This window comes from Chlamydotis macqueenii, chromosome 6 (assembly GCF_036417535.1).
Source record: "Chlamydotis macqueenii isolate bChlMac1 chromosome 6, bChlMac1.mat, whole genome shotgun sequence".
Classification (NCBI taxonomy): domain Eukaryota; kingdom Metazoa; phylum Chordata; class Aves; order Otidiformes; family Otididae; genus Chlamydotis; species Chlamydotis macqueenii.
The window spans coordinates 11,692,631-11,713,973 of record NC_141561.1 but is presented as its reverse complement, the minus strand read 5'-3'; the positions used below and the strand labels follow the sequence as shown (position 1 = coordinate 11,713,973).

The window sequence follows — 21,343 nt, the reverse complement described above, 5'->3', positions numbered from 1 at the left end:
GATATTTGTGCAAAAACATCATGCTGGAAAAAGAAATAAGGATCTTCTAAGAGAAGAGGGTAAAACTGCAGAGAAATTGTGCAGGACTGAATCAAAGACATCTGTCACTTGAGAAATCATGGTCAAAAGGAAAGATTAAAATTGATTTCATTGCCAAAATAATTTTAAAAGATTAGAATGAAAGCTCTGGGGTTTTTAAGAACCAGCACTGCACTATGAGTAGGATAAATTAAATGATGGGACAGCTTTTTCTCTCACTGTTTTTCAGCACTAGCAAACCCAGAAGGCAGTCATTATCTATGCACTATCTATCTGCATACGACGTTTCATTCTGAAATACAAACATGTACCAAATTCAGGATGATCCAATACTTACATGTATTATAAAATGTGGCAGGTGATCTTGTTCCTTTACTTGTCTTATAAATAATCTGTTTGTTCAGTTAGCAAATTTTCTACTGCATGAAAAACTGGGGTGAACTTTTAATCAACTGCCCAGAAGGCTCCAATGTCAGAATAAACTCTCTCCACCTTCTTCGCAGGTCACATATTCTTATTACGGATTCCTTTGAGCTCCCTTTCACTCAGTTACATGGAGACTGTTGTAACTATTAGGTCCAATCACATATTTTTCACATGTGGGAATAACATTACATTCAAATAAGTACATGCAGAGCTAAAGCCCAAGCAGACAAAGCTTTCTGTAAGAGGACATGGAGCACTGGACTGCCTTCCTGGTCTGACTGTAGAATGTCTAACCTTACAGAGATCTTGTCTGGGACTCTGACGTTGGAACTATTAATGATGCTATGACAATAACCATATCAGAAATAAACTCAGGATGAAAGCTGCATCATCAAAAACAGAACAATGCCTTTTTATTTCTATTGCAAATAAGCAAATGAATAGAGTAAGTGTTCTATGTGGAAAAAGAAAAGGTGGTCTCCTTCACCGTGTCCTCAAATTTTGTCAGGGCATCCTATTTTTCAGTCCATCTCCCCAAAAAAAGTGTGACTGTTTTTTTAATCACTATTCACAGAATAGTGAATTCACTTACAGAATAGCTTTTTCATCAGACCTCACAGAACAAACACAAGTATATCAGCCCTGAGGAATAACCTGCAGCAGGATTCTAAGTTATGTTCATTGTGCTTGTATTTTGATCTAATAAAAACAACTCTCCCAGTATTGAAATGTTCCCTTCTCCAGAGGCAGAACAGTCAAATCTTCATGACAGCTTGGCAGCAGGAACAATAACAAAAAAATACCTTTCTGCTGGCATGTTATGCCAGAAGAAAGGAAATTTTCCCCCAGTCCATTTATTAAAAGCTTTCTGGACAGATCAGAAAGCTATCCTAAAACCAAACACTACTCAGAGAATTGTTATGCTAAAGTAATGGTCATACTGTTTTCAAATTCAGCAGAAAGAGGTTCAATTCAACTTAGAGAAAAAAAAACCCGCATGGAAAGCAATATGAAAAGGAAGATATTTAAAATAAGATATTTAAAATACAGTCATAAAGGCCTTATTCCTGCAATTTAAAAAGAGGTTACCAATAAAGTATTTAAAGAAGCTAAAATAAATTGGAGTTACATACTGAAGTATTATCACAGGGAGCACGTGTGAAAAGTTATTTGTAAGGCTTTGGTGAGGCCAGAACTAAAATATAAGATGTTTACTTTAAGGGAATTTGCCAGTAAATCAGTGAAAATTCAGAAAGAAACTTAAAATAAACGTTGGAGGGAGAGCAACAGGACAAAAGAATAATCCTGAGCAAGTTGGAAAAAAGCTTTAAGTCATTAAAATAGGGAACAAGTATAAGAAAGAAACTGAAGAAGGTAGAGATGCAGAGAAGAGTAAGAGCTCAAATAAAATCCATAGTTCAATCAAGTAGCTCTCTTATTTCTGCAGTCCCTATGAATAACTAGTCATCCTCACAGATGCTAAGAAATAATTACAGAAAATGCACAGTATGCATCATCTATTTTTTGTCTTGATTGACCTGAAAGAGAGGTCAATCTATATAAGGGCTTGGAAAATGTTTTGAATTCATGTAGTTATATCAGGTAAAAGTGCTTAGTATCGAAAGAAGTACTTGTATGTCACATTGTACAAGAAGCTATTGGAAGATTTTAGTTCTCAGGTGGTGTGGATTCCTTGGAGATCGTGAGAAGGCAGACTGGACAGCACACAGGCTGTTCAGTATCAAGGGTTCGCCAGCCTAGGAGTGAGAATGTTCTGCTTTTTTCCTGTTTTTCATTTGTTTCTCTAAGCAGCCTTCTGTTCGTATTTCTTAGGATTTGATAGCTTGGTCTTTACATTCATTATTTCACCAAGATATTCATACTTTTCTCACTACACCTTTCAAAAAATTAATTCTAGTTTGTTATCATTGTCAGGCTTGGAAGATGATTTGCATTTGATATTTTCTTGTGAACTTTACACATCCTGTGCCATATGATTTTTATTTCTACGGAGTTCTGCAAAAGTGCTATATTTTGAACAGTAGTATGATTGCTCTCAGCAGATTGCTTTTTTCCTGCCACAGCCTATCGGTTGTGAATGTAAAAAACTTCATATTCCAAGCATGGACAGCAGATTGTAACACACCTTTTTTCAAAATTTGTCTGCCTGTCTCAAATTATATACTGTGAATATACTCTTTTCTTCATATAGCCAGCTGAGATGACCTTTGAAGCTCCCTTCCAACTCTAACCATTCTATGATTCTATGATTTTGCCAAAAGCATTGTTATATCTGCTTGGAGTAATATTTCAAGACCAGAAATACAACTTTCTCCTTTATTTTATAATGGATATAAATATGGGAAGTTTGTAGTATCTAGCTAGCTGGTAGACAGGAAGGAAATGCTTGCATTCAAATGGATATCACAATAGCCAATTTGATCCTTAGGTAAAATAATGGCCCTAGGAGTGTACCTGGAATTATCAGCCTTGAACTACTGTATAATTCATTCAAGTTTGTATCAAAATGGTATATAAACAGTTATTTATCACAATCAGATGCAAGACAGAAAAGCATTAAACTATACTGGTGTGTTTTAGGAGTATGGAATGAAAGTAGTATGCTTATATCTTTAGAATAATAGATGATGTCCCTAATTTTTATTATTATGATAGTTTCTTGTACTTCTGTTACTCCGACTCATCACTATCTTTCGATTTAAGAGCAGAGTTCATGCACTGGCTTTCACTTACAGAACCCTAATGGCTTGAAATCCAGCTACTTGAAAAAACCCCACCTGCTTTTATCTTCTTGTGCTATTGATCCAGTTGCAGTTAGAAGCTTGGATGCACTATAAACATGGTTGGTTATACCTGAACAGGGGCAGACTCATCTGAGATTAGTGAGAAGAAAGGTCAACGAAGAACAAACATCCTGATCAAAGGCAGGGGGACACAGTACATACTGGAGGCCTACAGAAACATGTTCTTTACTGATCTCTAGGCTGTATTTTTTCAGGAGACAATGGTTTTATGGTTAGCAAAGCAGAACATGGTTACATCAGTAGAGATGCTGTATCTATGCCTGATGAAATGTAACACGAAGTCATTTGAGATAGGAAGATGCTTTGTATGTGGAAGACAACTGGGTATAACTGCATCATTTAATAACTAAGGGAATGCTTTATGAGCAGGGAACATGAAGATGAAATGACTGACCCTGTGGGTTGGAGTTACTCCTTCTGTGCTGCAAGACACAATTCTTGCATAGCAAAACAGTGATTCTACTCACGTCTGCAAGGAGGAACTGCAGAGTAGCATCCAGACAGAGAAACAAATTATTTTCAATGGGAGAGTGTCAGAGCCTTTGGTCATGTTTCATGTCGTAAATAAAGCAGTAGCTTTTCTATTCTAGACAGGGAGCTATTGGGAAGGGGAACAAACCAGGCTGTGGGAACACAGCAGTCTCAAGGTCGTGTTTAATTTGTCCTGCCATCTTTTTCAGTTATCCCGTTTACTCTGAATAGCTAAAGAAAAACAGAGATCATGTGCAAATAATGAATTTTACAACATTCCTGGAGGAAACATCTTTATGACAAAGTATGCTACTCTTTATCTTTAAATTACACTCACATGCATACAAAGTTAGACAGCCTGGGAGTCTGAAAAAAAAAAAACCAAACATTTGTACTTCAGGAGTAACAGAGGTGATCAAGGGTTAATCTGAATAAATCTATCTAGTGTTTAGCAGATATGGCTGTGAATTGAAAGAGCCCTCAGCCAAAGAGTGTAGTACCTGGGTCTCTGAAATCATTTGGAATCTAAGCAAAACACTGATGTTTGGGCCGAACTCTGATATTAAGAGGGGACTGTTAAGGAAACTTGCATGTTCAGTTGTGTAATCAGGGCAGAGTAGGAGATTATACAGCTTGATAAAAGTAAAAAATATTGTACTTATCCTTGGTTTTAGTCAGCTTTGGGCAAGCATTAGAATCTCAAGGAACATATTTCTAATAGAGAAGCAACTAGAAAAGCTGTGATTTTAAGATCTTGGGGACATAGCTACTAATACCAGTTATGACCTGCCCAGCTGATGGAAGGGAGGAGTCTGACATGGGTTAACGACTGATATACTGCACTTATTTTGCTTAGAACTTATTAGCCCTGCAGGATCGTGACGCCAACCCGTGACTCTCAGAGCAGAGGCCAGTGCCAAAAGAGTGGGGATAGCACAGGATTCAGCATACAGTAGCAACACAGGCTTTGTTGCAGCCTGGTGAAAAGCTGTGTTTAACGAAGCCAGGAAACCCATCTGTGAACAATCTTGTCACCAGCGTCCCCTGCTGGACATACTGGAAAACTGCAGAGAACTCAAGGAAACCACCCTTCGTGTGCATTATGTGCATATAAACTGATTTTCTTCAGATATTCTAGTGGATTATATTGCGGTGATTTAGAGTGCTTTGTGCAGTAGTCACCGCCTTGCTATGTACTGACGGGAGCGGCATTCGAGACTGGATGTGAGTGAGCGCACGCATGAAGTGCAGACCGGGGGATTCCTTACCGTTGAGGAGCCACGTGATCTGAGGCACAGGTACACCTCCTACACAGCACTGCAGCACAAAGTCTTGCCCTTCACTCACAGTGCATCCTTTCAAGACACTGGAAAAGCATGGAGCAATCTCTTGAACTTTTGACCCTTTAAAATCAAAATGAAAACAGTTCCTTTAACTCAAATTGAAAAAAATATCTTTAGCATTTAGTGACTTTTTCTAGGTATGCTCAGGTGATGTGGCTGGGCTAACAGATTCATCCCATGCAAAAAATTTTAAAAAAACCAACCAACTAACATGGTGAAATGTTTCATTGGGAAATATAAATAATTTTGAGCAATGGACTGGTATAAAGAAGAGGTTCTTCTATAATCTACAGGGCAGGCGTTGCCAGCTCTCAAGCTGTATCTTTGGTGGTGGTTTTCTATGCCAGAATCCACCATTTGCAGCCAGTCACTAGAAGAGTATGTAACACATTAACAGAGAGCTCAGTGCAAAGAACAGGAAGGATAACCCTTCTCTCCTCTTGTCTGTCCTCTCCCAGATTTCTCCTGGCTGGCAGTGAAACAGAGTGACTTAAGGATGCAGTTTATAGGTCTCTCATGAGACAGAAAAAGAGTATCTTTGGTATCCTAGTTTAACCTCAGGCACAGCAAATAGAGAAATGTTGCGTAAATATGATTATAGTTCCAGGACAAAACCCAAAACCAGGTGAAAAGATTAGAATTAAGGACAGAGTTTGCTAAGAGGCCAACAAATCTTTCAACCAGACCAGTCAGACAGTGCCTTCAAGCTCAAAATAATTTATCACTGGGAAGTACACTTGAATTTAGCAGAATGCAGTTCTCATTCCTTCACTTTTCATCTTATTCGCTTTACTGCACAGGATTAGTCTGTGCTCGTAAAACATTTCAGATACAGTATCCTCCAGAAATGCTAAGCAAGTCCAAAAGAACTGAATGCAGAACAACAACAATAAAATCTTTGGCAACCTGTATTAAATACAGGCATTAATAGAAAACCTCAGTGGAGAACAGGCCTTCCTGGGTACAAAATGTTCAATGGGACAGTTTTAACTGTACAATAACAAAAACAAAAGGTCAGACGGGAAACTGACACAGAAAGTGGCTTGCCAGCTATCCCATGTCACATTATTCACAGAGCTAGGAATCAGAATTAACCTGCACTGAGAAGTCATAATAGAAATTTTGTAGTCACCACCCTCTGACAGTTCAGAAAAGCCCAGACACAGTTTTCAAAGTGCAGGTGGGCTCACAAGAACTTACTTCTGACAGTTAACAACCAGCTGGTGGAAGTCTGGCCTTTGGAGTTGAAAGCTGCACAGCTGTAAGATCCACTGTCCCCCAAGCAGGCTTTCTTTAACCGTAGGCAATTAATGCCATCTTCTTCATATATTTGGACATCTTCTCCAGCTTTAATAGGTTCACCTTCTTTGAACCACTCCACATCTGGTTTTGGTTTCCCTGAAACTAGACAATCATGCATTTGAATTTTTATGAACAGGTATTCCCCTTAGTGTAATTCCATTATTTGCTTTAGAGTAAATTAGGTATAATTTACACATACGCAATTATATAAACTTTAATGAGCAACTAATACACAAAACTGTCTTTTAAAAGATGGTTTAGTATTTCTGATCTTCCAAAACCTCTTGGGCAGTCCATCTTTTAAAATAACAAATATTTAGTAACTCGAAAAACCTCAAGCACTTCTATCTAAAAAAATTGTTCATCTAAAAGTCAGAGACAAAATCAGTGTTGTAAGATATTCGAGAAGAAAGACATTTCTCCCCATTCCTTCCTACTCTGCTAAATGGGTTTCTCTGAACACCTACCAGTACTTTGCAATCCACGGCACCTATGACTGAGGTTATTTATTCTGGGACTGTTCAGCCTCGAGAAGGCTTGGGGGGGGGTCTCATCAATGTATGTCAGTATCTGAAGGGAGGGTGAGCCAGGCTCTTTATGGTGGTGTCCAGTAATAGGACCAGAGGTAATGAGAACAAGCTGAAACACAGGACCTTCTGTCTATAAAAACTTTTTCACTGTGAGGGTTACTAAGCAGTTTCACTGGTTGTCCAGAGAAGCTGTGGAGTCTTCCTCTCTGGAATTAGCTACCTTGTCGTAATCCTGGAAAACCTGCTTTAGGTGATACTGCATCAGCAGGGGTGTTGAACCAGATGACCTTCAGAGGTCCCTTCCAACTTCAAATATTCTGTGATTCTGGGTATTTTTTTCCGGACTAGGGTCCAGGTGTAGGCAAAGGCCTAAAACTACCTCATAGAAAGTGGCATTGATTACATCTGGGGAAACCCCAGATGAGGGGAGGAATGGACACTACGGTATGGAATGATTTGAAAGTTTCATTGAGAAAAGTATTGTGGAAACAGCATGAAATTCTGCAGCTGTTTCCAAAATGCTTTAGGTGGAGGACAACTTGCAGAACAATAAAGAAAGTATTGCTTCCCCACTTCCACACACAGGAGGGAAACCTGACTCACCCCAGGGCTCTGATAACTTTTATCCCTTTACCTTTGCTCTTGAATTTAATCTCCTGGCCTTCTGATGCTTCCAGGCTCTGTGGACAGCTCTCAAACTGAGGGGGAATTCCCATAGGCTCCCTCTTCTCCTCCATTACAGCCTTCTGGGCTCCAGATCTGTTTTCTGCTTCTCTGCTCCTTGGACTGACTTGCCCTGTCAGAGATGGGGTTTGTTGAGCTGATATCAGGGGCTGCACAGCCCTTTTCCTGTCTTCACCCTGTCTGATGAAAGCAGCCTGGGGCTCTGCCTTTGGTTCTTGTTGCAGTTTGACAGCTTGTAGCGTGATAGTGCTTGAAGTTTTCTGCAAGACCTGAGATCCATTTTTTCCTTCTTTAGGTTCTTGAGGAGACACTGCATTGGCTCCTTGGTGCTGTCCCTGTTTACTGTCTTTGGATTCTCTGGTGACGTAAAAGGTCTCTTTCTTTGCTGACACCATGTCTTTGGTTTCAACCATGAGTTCAGTGCTGCTGGATTTCAGCTCTTTAGCAATCCCATTGCTAGTTGCCTGTTTGAATTCTGAATTTTCAACAGCTTTAACAGCAAGTGTTGTTGGTTTCAGTGGCATGCTGAAGGAAAATGATAAGTTTACAGATATATAACACTGTATAAAGACTAATTATTATTAGCAGCCATTAGATAAATGTACAAGCCCTTAGCAAGAAGGTGAACTAATTAGCCTTTAGTTTCCTTCACATAGACAAAGAACATGGATTAAAGAGGTGAACTGAAAAGCTTAATAAAATGTGATCAGTGCTCAGACACTGCCTCAACTGAGGAGTTTGTGGATACAGATCCACTGCTCAGGTTCTAACATGTTATGTGAGTCAGATACCAACCTTGCATACACTGCTTTAGATAGAGAGCGATTACGCAAGACCCTTGCGCAAGACCCATTCAAGAATGACCATGATGTAACACTACTTCATGCTTTACTAAATTGTGGCCGTGTGTAATTATAGCTCAAAATGCCACATAAAATAGTTCCCTAAAGGGAAATGAAAATGTAAATTGTACAGTGAATTTACTATTCCTAATTATGATGTCCTGTAATTTAGGTGATTTCAAAAGAGGACTGATCAGGAAACTTGACTGAAGTCTAGGGGAGCAGGGCAGGGCTGTTGTCAAAAAAAAAAAAAAAAAAATAATCAATTGACTGGACCTAACAGTATCAGCTATGGTTTTATTAGGAAGACTTGCTCAGAATTATGACAGATCTGCTGCTCGGTACTTTGGGGGCACAAGAGCAGCTGACTAATTTGGGACTTGAATTTAAGTTTCCTTCATTGAAGTTGACTGCTCTGACTTCTAAGCTATCTGTAGAGCACTGTGTCTGTGTCTCATACTTCCAAAGTATTATTCAAAAGCAGAATTGGAACATATTTGAAATACGGGAAGTAATTTCTGGCCCAGTTCTGTTTTGCTATACTTAGTGCCATTGACTTATTCTCTCAGGAAGATTCACGATATTTATTGTGGTACTTTCTTCAGCCAGAGTGAAATATACTAGAGAAATAATGCCTAAGAGATTTGCGATTACAACTGGAAGTTGTTTACATTTTTCATGTTTTGCTCATGACAGCACACGAAAACCAGCTCAATACTGACAAGGTGCATGCAGGTTTCAAAAAGGAAGTTTGACCAATTGGTACAGAGTGTAATTTCTCCTCATATAGTTTTTGATCAGATTATATAATTATTTGACTACCTGGGAACAATGAGTATAAAGCCATCCAAATTTTGCTTTCCTGAACCGGAGTAGAACTCTGTACTTCACAGTGCTGCCACCAGTTCCACCAACTATTTCATAGGAATCTACCAGGACAGCTGAATTTGGCATTAAGAGAGAATCTCATTGCAAGTAAACATTTTCTGACTTCCAAACACAGACTGACCCAAAAAAGATTTATCACTCTGTGAGGAAGGCTCATGCAGTAAATGTCAAAATTAGTGCATTGCAATTAAATATTCCGAGAAAGTACTCCAGTAAAAACATACCATGGTGGCTGAGTGTATGTGTCAGTCTTATCTGGACCTGAAATAAAAGAACAGGTAACTTATACATACAGTTCCATCAATTTGAAAGATTTTAAGAAAAGAATATACTTAAGAACTTTCGCTCTTCATATTTTCAATCCATTGAAGTCAAGATTGACTATCATCACACCTGAAATTTGATACACACAACAGCACGCTGCCCAGCGGAAACACAAAGAGGTCTTGGTACATTTTGAGACATTGCTGGGTCAACTAAATTGTCAAGTCCCTTGAGAACTAAAGGTTCTGTGAGACTCAGACTCCTTGTTTGGAGAGAGAAGTAAGGAAGAGATTCCAGCTGGGATGCAGCTCATCAAATCTTATGGGAACTCCACAGAGCTTGTAAAAGTGGAGAAAGACAAACCTGAGTTTGTCCAAAACCTGTAAACTTTTGCCAACTCATTTGCTGCATAGCAGGTATTACCATGTTTAACATGAATAACGCAAAAGCTGATGTATGACATTTCTTCACTTTGCAACACCACCAGGAAATCTGGGAAGATGGCTGAGCTATATTGATTTGCCAAGTAACCTCACCAGCTGCATTGATATAGCTGAGCACATATTTGCCCATAGTCAGTCTCTTAATTCATATGTGTGTAATCCTCCATGCATTCTCCCAGACCTTGACAGTATTTGTTTATCTTGCAAGCAGCATGAGACAATAAGTAGTTGGCAGGAGAGAAATACCACCCCAGATCAAGTACCAACCACATCTCTCTGTTTTTCCCTAGTTAACACTACAGGACACAGCTTGTTTTTTTCCTGGTCAGATCAAAGTTGCATCTATGCTGTTGTCAGCTGTGAGACTAGAAACTACAGTAGAAAGACATGTAATAATGAATTTGCAAGATAATGAATTTTGCAAGTCATCAACAAATAGTCCACAAATATGCTTTCGGAGGCTTTGACTCAGGGAAAAGACAAAAACATGTGATGGATGATACCCTGATTTCCACTGTGTTTTGCAAGCAAAAATCCACATCTAAATGCTTGGACTTGCCGCACCATTCAGAGTGACCAAAAGAATCTATTTACACTGACACGAATGTTGCAGTGAGAGAGGGAAGTAACCCATTGACCTCACGTCAATAAACTTGTCAATAAACAGTAACAGAAATTCTTCACATAAAAATTCAAGCTGAAAAGAGACTGGATAAATGCCCAAGAGGAAGCTGAATAACTACTGGTTGTAGGCAAGACAATACCATGCAACGCTGTCTATTAAAAGAACATTTTCCCCCTCCATCTTCACTTTCCCCTATGGGAAGTTGAGGAAAAAATGTAGCTCTTGGAACAAGTTTATCCATATATGAGATTGCATGGATTTAAAAGAAAATGCAGTAATGCTGAGCCACTTGATTGTCTGCTAGCATATTGCAGCAACTCCTATGACCTGATTTAATTGATAATGAAAGAATTAGGTATTTTATATTGTGGTTAGGTAAGTGGAATCATCTGATTAGTCAAGTACATTGCAAGAGAGTGCCCTTTTTACTGACCTGTACTAATCCAAGAAAGAATGCCCGCATTATTCAGAGATGTGGTCAGCATCTGAAGCAAACATATACCACAACTGACTTTGTGATCCCAGTTCCGCATCATCTCTCAAGGCAGATGTACCCATTACACAACAGAAAGCTCACCACTTCAAGGAGAGCAAGTAAGGATCAAGTTTCTTTTTTTTTTTTTATAAAAAAAGGCTTATTCAACAAAATGGCCCTTTCTATAAAAGATCAGTTGAATAGGCAACCTGTAGAAGCTGCTTCTACAATAGCTTCATCAGATTGGAACTTACAGATAAAAAGTACAGCTTTAAGTGGCAAAGGCTAGTTGTGGTTCTGAAGATCTCAAATATAAATCCTCTTGTTATTTATATTCTTGATATCTTATAGATTGACAGCATTTATGTGATCCTATAAATTTTGCATTAAAAAATTAACTGCTGGCTGCATATGTAACCCACTGATCTCATGACTGCAGCTGAAGCCAGCAGCTGTTGATTTAATTATTTAATTGGGTCCAGTGACTGCTTACCCACTGACTGACGAAATTCCTCTTTAGTGTGGTTGCTGAAGGCTGTATGATTTTGAGGCTGATGCAAAGGGCACCCTAAGAGGCATCAAACTGCAAAATGAACTGTATATGGTAATGCATATATGGAATAGAACATCCTAAATTATTTATACAAAGGCATTTATTTCCTTTAACAGCAGTGAAATAAGGCAGGGTTGGGAGTTGAGAAGCCTGAATTTTAATCTCATTAAGCTGTTTTTTATCTCTTACAGTTTAGAGTTATGCTCCTTTACTTTTCTGCTTCTACAAATATAGATACAATTTTGTTTCCCAAGAGGGAGCTGGTATAAATGTACATCTGTGTTGGTACTCAACAAATACAAAATTAATTACTGATTTTAATGACAAGTGCAAGGTTTCTATTTACTGAAATTAAAATCTATGTTCAAAAAATACGGAGGTCAAAATCACAGTAAAACTGAAAAGTTGATTTTAAAGAATGTTGTTACAAAGCATTTGGATGGACTTTTTCCAATTAAACCAACCCAATGTTTTCAGCTGTAGCACACTCCAAGCTATCGCAGTATCATTTAATGAAGACAGAGGAAGATATTGGAAAAAGTGAATGCTTACAGTGAGAATGCAACCAAAGATATTTTAAAGGAATGCCTGTGGTTCACTCATGCTCTCTATTGTAAATTCTTTGCTGTACCTTGAACGGTGAGCTCTGCGGACACAGATGCTTTGCCAGCGCTGTTCACCACTGTGCATGTGTAAATTCCTGAATCAGCAAGCTGAGCATTTTGGATTTCCAAGAACTGAATGCCTGTTTTCTCAAACATGTTGAAACGCTCATTTTGCTGCAACTGGATATCACCCTGCAAATATCACAAGATACCATGAGACAGCTAGCTATCGGTTAGAGAAGGGGAGCAGGAAATGTTTTGGTAAAACATCAGGTCAAAATCCCTAAAGCCTAAAGAAAAACAATTTAACCAAAAGCAATGGATTGAGGATAAGTTCAAGAGAGGAGACTGAGTGTCTGCAGGCCAGCAATGGTATGACTACTGAACCTCTGAACAACACCTGTGATATTTTACAGAATAATATATGCAGACCTGCAAGTATTGAAATATGTTCTTTAAGGATGTAAATATGAACAGAACTCATGGAGCTGCTAATAATAAGAACTTCGCATACTTCATTCATTTGATCAGATATGAATGCCAGATTATAGAATAACACAATATAGAAGCTGACCATCAATCAACGTGGCCAGCAGGTCGAGGGAGGTGATTCTCCCCCCACCTGGAGTACTGTGTCCAATTCTGGAGCCCCCAACATAAGAAGGACATGGACCAGTTGGAGAAGGTCCAGAGGAGGGCCACGAAGATGATCAGAGGGCTGGAGCACCTTTCCTATGAGGACAGGCTGAGAAAGTTGGGGCTGTTCAGCCTGGAAAAGAGGAGGCTCCGGGGAGACCTGATAGCGGTCTTCCAGTACCTCAAGGGGGCTTACAAGAAAGATGGGGAGAGGCTGTTCAGTAGGGCCTGTTGTGATAGGACAAGGGGTAATGGTTTTAAAATTGAGGAAGGTAGATTTAGATTGGATATTAGGAAAAAAATTTTTTACAATGCAAGTTGTAGAACACTGGAACAGGTTGCCCAGAGAGGTGGTGGAAACATTCAAGGCCAGGTTGGATTAGGCTCTGAGCAACCTGATCTAGTTGGGGATGTCCCTGCTCCTTGCAGGAAGGTTGGACTAGATGACTTTTAAAGGTGCCTTCCAACTCTAACCATTCTATGATCCTATGATCAATAGTGAAATATATAATATAGCCTCTAACCAACTGCAAAAACACGTATGAAGAAGTATCACAGTGTAGATCCAAGCTGCTAGATTGTGAGTCCCTACTTGCTGCTTACCATGCAGCCCTGAGCAAAGAGAACTGAATGACAAATCCTGCTTTGCACTGAGTTGCATGGCTACAAAACCCGAGTGAGTCTGGTGGGACTGGAAGCAGGCTGTTGTGGAGCAGCTGTGTTGCAGACTGCCGAGAGAGCCAGCGAGCCCAGCAGAACTGATAGCAGAAGGAGGGAGAAGCACTCTAGATAGAGCCACCAACTGAAGGAGATGTTTTAGTGAGTGCTTCCACAACACAGCAAGTGGCTGCTTGTTTTCTGAGATGTACTCTGGCATTCCTGTATTACAGACAACAAGGATAAGTCTGGAATAAAGCAGACAATGATCTGGAAGCACTTCCCTGCTCTATGAGCAGTTTTCTGGGTTTTTTTGTGGTTTATTTTCCACTCCCCTCCGCAAAACTTGGAGACACCACAAGAAAACAAAAGTTCTAAAAAAAGCTTTTTTTTGTTTGTTTGTTTACTATAGATAACGCAACTGGCTGTTGAAGGCTGAAGGGGAGTGGGATGCCAACAGAGCAGTCATATATTTACTCTTCCAAATTAAAGAAAGTAATGGTAGTTCTCTAAAATACTAATAGTTTCAGTAAAAATGGCCTAGTCAGTGTAATGTTTAATTATCACCTGAAAGCTCCATCCTCACTAACAAAAAAAGTGGTTGGAGATCTTGTGTATGCCCAAAGGGGGCACTAGGACTTAAATATTCAATGCTTTTTAACAGTGTAATGAATTTTAAATATTGGTCATTTATAAAGCTTTTTTTTTTTTTTGTAAATTACAGATGCTTACAATTCCCAACTTTAATGCAGATCTGAAGTTGATTTATTTTATTGCAGACACTCTTGTGTTACCACTGTTTTAGCAGAGGTCAGACTGAAAAAGTTGAACTGTTGTTCATCTGCCTTGATTATTATTTCTTTAAGTTGCAAAAAAACCCAATCATGCATGCCAAAATCCAATCATATTTGTTAATTCCTAAACAGTTGATTTTTCTTTTCAATTCAATTTCTTTGCAAACATCATCTTCATTCTGATGTACGGGTAAAACCCAACGTGAGTGATACAGAAGAGGCAGTTTATGACTGAGACACTGACATGGAACTTGGGAAATATAGCTGTAATTTTCACAACTGCCAGAAACTCCTCTGTAACCACAGTGAAAGCATTAAATCCCTGCAGATCTTCTCTATAAAACAGAGATTATGACAATATTCACATTTCCCATCCTTTTTCTAATTCTCTTATCTAGTTAGTAAGGTCTTTGGGCAACTATGTCCCATACTCGCTATTTTTATAACAGAACCTGGATCTTGCTTGATGCTTTCAGATTGTATTTTTTAATACAAATGTTTTCACCAATGACACAGATGAGGGAGAATTTTATACTAGGAAGAAATGTTATTATCTTTTCTGAGTTTATTCAACATAAAAACAAGGAAGAATATGGGTCTCCTTGTATGTAAAATCTCCCCATGATAATTTGCAGTGGCAAATGCATTTAATCCTTTCAAGTCACAAATTTTCAAAAGAGAAAGAAAACAATTTTTTTTTTTGGGATAACATACCTTAAACCAAGTTACTTGAGGCTGAGGTCGTCCTGTTATTTTACATGAGAATTTGCCTGTTTGGCCTTCACGCACAACAGCTCTATTGGGTTTTGTAGCAAACTTGGGTGGACTCTCTCCCCAGATGCTTGGCCTGTGCTCCACAGATGGAACAGTAAGTCTTCCCCTGGAAAGGTAATTGACATCCTAGTTTTACAGAAGAACTGGAAGCTGTTGTGGTTAGAGCACATTTCAGGAAGCATTTTAGACCAGTGGTCTGCTAACAAGGGCATATAATTGGTGGTAACCAAGACTGTAGTTACACAGTATTTTTTTGGGTCAATGGAAGAAACAGAAATGCTGGTGATAACTGCATTTGACTCCTCATGCAACTGAATATTATGGTGCTCCTCTCCCTCATCCACAACACGCAAAACTCACATAACAGATTTTGGGGACAATTTCAGTTGCTTACAAGCAGAGCTGGGCAAACCAAATGATAGGAAACACTGCATGCATTTAGAGTGTACCATTTTCTGTTTCTTAATCACCTCCTAATAGATTATTTGTGCATACTTGTTCACTGTTCACAGTTCTTTATCATGTAATTTGTTTTGATGTTGAGTGCAATGACACAGTAATTTCTGATTTATGAATCAGCAAATTGTTTTTGCAACATTTCTGACATGTCCTTGTAAAGATTTTTGGTTTGGGGAAGGCTTCTTATTCACTAAAATGTTTGCAAAGCAAACATGAAAAGGCCACAAAATCAAAGTACGCCTGTCCCGGGTGAATGTGTGTTAAGTGTAAATGCCCAGCTCTACTTACATGGATGGCACGGCTGGGAAAAACGATATGTGGAATGAAATTAGAGTGACATCAGTGACCTCATGCAAGTAAGATGTGTCAATACCTCACCATTTCTACCAGGTGTCAGCTACTAACAGAGACTGTATTGCCCTTTTCCAAGGTGGTGCCAAGACATAACGGTTGCCATACAGGCAGCTCGGGGTTTCTAAGTAAGAGACGATACCATAATGAAAGGATTTACATGGACAAAGGGACCAGCAAAAAGTTTTGGGAGAGAAGAGTGATAGTAATATGCTAAAAAGGGAAACACTTCATGATGTAATTAAATATCTGATAGCTTTTAAAGTCATCTTCCTCATGCTACCACCAAAGAAGACCATAAATGTGTATTAAGGAAGACTTTTAGTGACCATCATTGGGTGGTGTTTCTATATTTACTTATCCATACACACACACACTAACGCCCAAAAAAAAAAAAACGGCTAGCTAGCCTGCAGCTTTATGGCTGTTTCCTAGATATATACAAGCTGAAATGTTTGGGTTTTTTCTTTTTCATCATCCCTGTTTATATAAAGCATGAACTTCCCATACCATAAAATTATTAATACTGAATAGGAGTAACACACATGAGAATGAAAAAATGAGGACAATCATTCTAACTCTGTGCAATGCCCTCAACTGTCCTTTCTTGCCTGGATTATTTAGCACGTGTGTACTTCTGTAGCACATTTGCAATATAGACATTATAGCATAAAAGCCTTCCTGATTACTCAGTTGCACTTACTATTTGCACTGTTGTAATCTCAGTTAATTTTAAAATTCAAAACATACATAAAAAATATTCATATCAGTGATGGAATTAAAACCTTCAGTTTTAACTATCTATATCCTGATCACTAACATAATCAGAAATATCTATTTTTGCCAACATCCAGGGTGACTCAGTCCCAGGGATATAAATCAGAAATAATTTGCTTAAATTCGAGCTACTTATAAATAAATTAATTTATCTGTTGGAAGAATCAGGCCTGGGGCTTTTAAAACAGTTACATTCACTTAATTGTAAATGCTTATTGAAGTGCAGAAAGAACATGACAGCAGGAAGGCTCTTCTGTGTGCCAGTGTGTATCACCTCATCAATCCATTCTTGCTAACAGTTACTTCAGACCATTCTTGCTAACAGTTACTCTAAACTGGAAAATATTTTTTCTTCTGGACTACAGTATTTGCTCCGGCTTTATAAGGAGACTCTCAGGTCACGGAAGATGTGGGGAAGGGTTTCTGAATATCAGAGAGCAGAGACTAGAGGGTGCAATATTGCAGCAGAGGAGGCTGTAATATTGCAGATACCAGGAGAATGTTCTGTTTTCAGCCAGATTAATTTCTGTTAGTATGAGGGACCAGTAGCTGTATTAAACTACGTATGTCTTCTTGACAGTTTCAGCCATTTACTGACACAGCATCTCTCATAGTAGCTATTCTGCCTGGGATAAATGGAGATTTGGACTTAGAGCATTTGAGTTCACAAATACTGAAGTGTTTGTTTTCGGGTGTTTCTGTAGCTGGCACTGTCCCCCTTGGAGAGCCCAGCTGTTCCTGCTATCCCCATCTCACAAGTGTGAGAAATCATGCCAAGCAGTTACTCTATTCCAATGCAATGCTTTGCAGAACGGAGTCATTAACCACCAGGCTTTGCTTTCCTCCGTTACCTTTGATTCTTGCACAGGTGAGGAGCTTTGTGGATATGTTCCCAGTGAGGAATTACTGAGAACTGGACAAGAATGCAACCCTTTTTGACTGGCCCTCAAAGTGAATTAGGGCTAAAGACAAAATGCAATGATTAAATAAAATGGGGGGAAGTGGTTATTCTTTAAAAAGAGTAATTTTACCTGTTTTCCTACCAAAACATATTTAGGTGTCTGTTAAATATTATCAAAGCCAGTGGACTTCTTACCCAGGGGTTTTGGCACTGGATGGTAGGCTGTATTTCTTCAAGGAGTTTCCTGTAAGGATAGGATAGAAAGACAAGAAGTCAGAAGTTTTGTCAAGACCACAGGGAATTACAGATACTGAAGACTATGTAAAATATGCATTTCTCCAGGTTTCAAACATAAAGGAGGAATGCAGCACCTGCAGTATAAGGTTACATCACTTGTAGTCCAAAGTTAGGCTCTCAGTTTCAAAAACAAGTTTTAGCAGAGTTACTATCTAACTCCTGGCCTCAGTAGTAACAACACTGCAGATTATTAATGCAAAAATTGTTTTAAACAAATGAATGAAACACTGTGTCTAATTTCTACAGTGTAGTACTAATTCAAATTAAGAGAGCAAAAAAAGTTTTTTGAGTCTGAAAGAAGTCTTACTCTACTTGGTTTGTTTTTTAGTCCTGTGCTAGCCCAGACTACCTTTTCTGTAAAATGATTCTTTTTGAAGCACAATAGTTCATTATGCTTGCTGCTCTGAGCAATAGGGAGATGCGTATGAAGTCGTGTAAGCTCAGCGCCATCTACTGCACACAGCATTCCTGAGAGCTCTGGCAGATAAAAAAAAGGGTAGTGACCTGAGGTAGATCTAGAGTGGCAGCATGAAAGAAACAGCTCTGATGGCTGTGGAAAAAAAAAAAATGTTCTAGAGCCTTATAAAAATTTATATTACTGTTATATAGGACAGTCACACAGGATAGAAAGACTAGATTGTGTTTTAGTCACTCATTTTTTTCAAGTAACAGTCAGCCCTACATAGCTGTCTTTGCTGAGAACAGAAAAAAATCTGTTTTGCTATCTTGATGCATAGAGAGATTTTTAGAATACAGACCATGTAATTCATAAACTCTGAGAAATTCAGTCATTGGGTAATGCCATGAAATTGCTTTTAAACTGCAGCAAAGCCCAAGTCAGAAAAACTGATATAAAAACAGCCTTAAAAAAATCCTCTACCTCCATGTAAGTTGTCACTCATAAAAGTTGTCACAACTTAAAACTAGGGAAAAAAAGATTTTACATAATTTTTACAAGAGAAGGCAATAACAACCATGCCAGATCTATGCATATTTCAGTATGTACTCTGAGGATATCTGTTAGAGATTTTGACTCTGAATAAACCCAAATGCTGATTGTTTCAGGACTGCTGCAGATTTTTACTTTGCCTCAAGAATTCAACACAAAGTTGTGACCTGAGGAGCTTTGATATTCAACAGATCTCTGACATGACCAAATTGCAGAGAGAGGCAGTACAATTGATTTCCATCCTTCTCTTGGCTTTGTGTCACACTTTGCATGTTAAATTTGGCAGTTTGCAATTATCTAATATGCAGATGTTCTCTTAAAAATTCCTGGGTTTGATCTTGGCTCTTTCCCGCATGACATTAAGCATGCAATTACAACCAGGCCTTCAGCTTAGCAAATGGAAGCATGCGTGGAGAACTCCAGAAACCCACTGCCTCAGCGTGCCTATCTGACAGTCTGTGAAGCAACTATGGTCGCCACAGTTTTTACTGCCTGAGAGAAAATGCTAACTTCCCAGGTCTTTGTTTCTGTCCTGAGCGGTGGCTTCCATGAAAATTACAAAGTTTATAGCAAAGTCTTTAAAGTTAGGTCTTTTATCACCTGGGCATCATCATACACATCTGAAATTGAGTGCACACTTTACCTAGCTATAAACATGTAGTTCCCTGCAAAAAGTCTTAAACTGCGAAATGTGATTAATGAATCTTACTCTTGCACCAGTGAGTGCATGTATGTACAGTTGTGATTCTAACCAGACAGTTTAACACAGCTTGTTCATTATAATCACAACAACAGTGTAAGTATCCTCTTACCTTCCACTGTTAGTTCCACGGTCACTTGACGAACCCCACCATCATTGGCAGCCTCACAGGTGTATTTACCACCATCACCTTCCTGTACACCTTTGATTACCAAGCTGAATATCCCTCGAATGCTGCGGTCCACAACATAATGGTCTCCCTCTGGGACAGGATGCCCATTTCTGTACCACGTGATCTGAGGCTCAGGGTAGCCTCTAACCTGGAAAGATATGAGGGATAGTGGAGAAAGAAGGCAAACATAACTGATGATGGTATTAGGAAGAAATGCTGGACATTTAGCAACACAGTGGAAAGTTCTTGACACAGGAGCTGTTAAACACATACTCTTTGCAAGCCAAATGGCAGAACATAATGAAATGAAAAAACTCTTGGATAAGTCAAACTTAAAATCATAAGACTAGTCAGGCAGATAAATACTTACAGAGAAAAGTTTCCCACTAGAACGGTTTACTTGCAGAAGCATAGTGGTTGTGCCAATGAAGAATCCTGACACCTGGGTCCCCATTGTTCAGAGGCTCAAGGGCAGTAGTGCTATTGTACCTCTAAGTAAGCAAGATTGCAAGGTATCTAGACCAAAAATTTCTAATATGGTTGCCAAGGATTCGGTTTATATTGTAAATCTGTATGGAGCCACCTAGTTTTCAAATTGTGTTGAGATATAGCAGGTCCTGACAACATACAGGCAAGAAATGCAGACACATACCAAATTTTGTCTTGATCTTTAGGAGCAGGAGATAAGGAGTTGCAATTTGAGAAAGTGTCATTAAGGGTCATTCTCATGCTATGGAGGTTGGAGGGATATAAAGACCTAGACATATTCACACAAACACACTGCTCACCTTAAAGAGCTCTGTGATCTACTGGTAGCCCAAAGAAGAGTTTTCAAAAAAATGAACCAGTCCTGTGCTCATTAAACAACAACCATATTAATACATCTTTGCCTGTTACGGCATTAATGATACCTTCAGATTTGCAGGCAGATGCTCAGTTGGTATAACTGAGAATGGACTTATTGATTTCAATTGCGCTGTTGAAACCTGCTGAGGATCTGTGTCTTTCTTTCATTAAAAAAAAAAAAAAAATGGGAAAAGCAGACATACAACATTTTCCACCAAAGAATTAACTCCTCAGGCAACTGTTTCTTCCTCTGCTTTATGAGAGATGCCATCCTCTTTGAAGGACAGTTTAGTATGCGTTAACTGTTAGCACACTTCCCCAGTCATCATAACAACTCCTTATTACAGTATTTCCCCTCCTTTCCTGTTCCCCAACTCTGATATGTCAGCTCTCCATCTTCCCACTCTTTGATGCTTTGCCTACATGTCATTAAATAACTGATTGGATCAACATGAGCTGGGATGAGTAATAGCTGTGGCTGTGTTTGCTCACTGGGAAAGGAGCAATGTTGCATTTTGAACTATGTTATCAAATCTTGGCAACTGAGCAGGAAGTCCCTTCAACCTCCAGGTGAGCAAAATATTGACAATCTGTCTTGATTTGAGGAAGGCTTGGTTGTGGCTTGCACAAATTCCTCCCAGCATTCTCCTCTCAATTTCCAATCCACATTTCAGCTCTGCCTTCTTCTGACTGCACTTACTTTCCAAATTACAAT

The 21,343-nt window shown here is 39.0% G+C and overlaps 1 protein-coding gene across 1 annotated transcript in view; it reads right to left on the bottom strand.

The window, feature by feature from the left end:
* MYLK (myosin light chain kinase) overlaps positions 1 to 21,343 on the bottom strand; it is a 209,714-nt gene that overhangs the window by 101,627 nt on the left and 86,744 nt on the right. Inside the window, exons 3-10 of the mRNA XM_086750930.1 lie at positions 19,723 to 19,930; positions 17,860 to 17,908; positions 15,117 to 15,282; positions 12,342 to 12,507; positions 9,575 to 9,611; positions 7,571 to 8,145; positions 6,305 to 6,508; positions 5,030 to 5,164 (exon numbers count right to left, since the gene is read on the bottom strand). Coding sequence (XP_086607056.1) covers positions 5,030 to 5,164; positions 6,305 to 6,508; positions 7,571 to 8,145; positions 9,575 to 9,611; positions 12,342 to 12,507; positions 15,117 to 15,282; positions 17,860 to 17,908; positions 19,723 to 19,930 — 1,540 coding nt within the window. The remainder of the gene's footprint in view (positions 1 to 5,029; positions 5,165 to 6,304; positions 6,509 to 7,570; positions 8,146 to 9,574; positions 9,612 to 12,341; positions 12,508 to 15,116; positions 15,283 to 17,859; positions 17,909 to 19,722; positions 19,931 to 21,343) is intronic.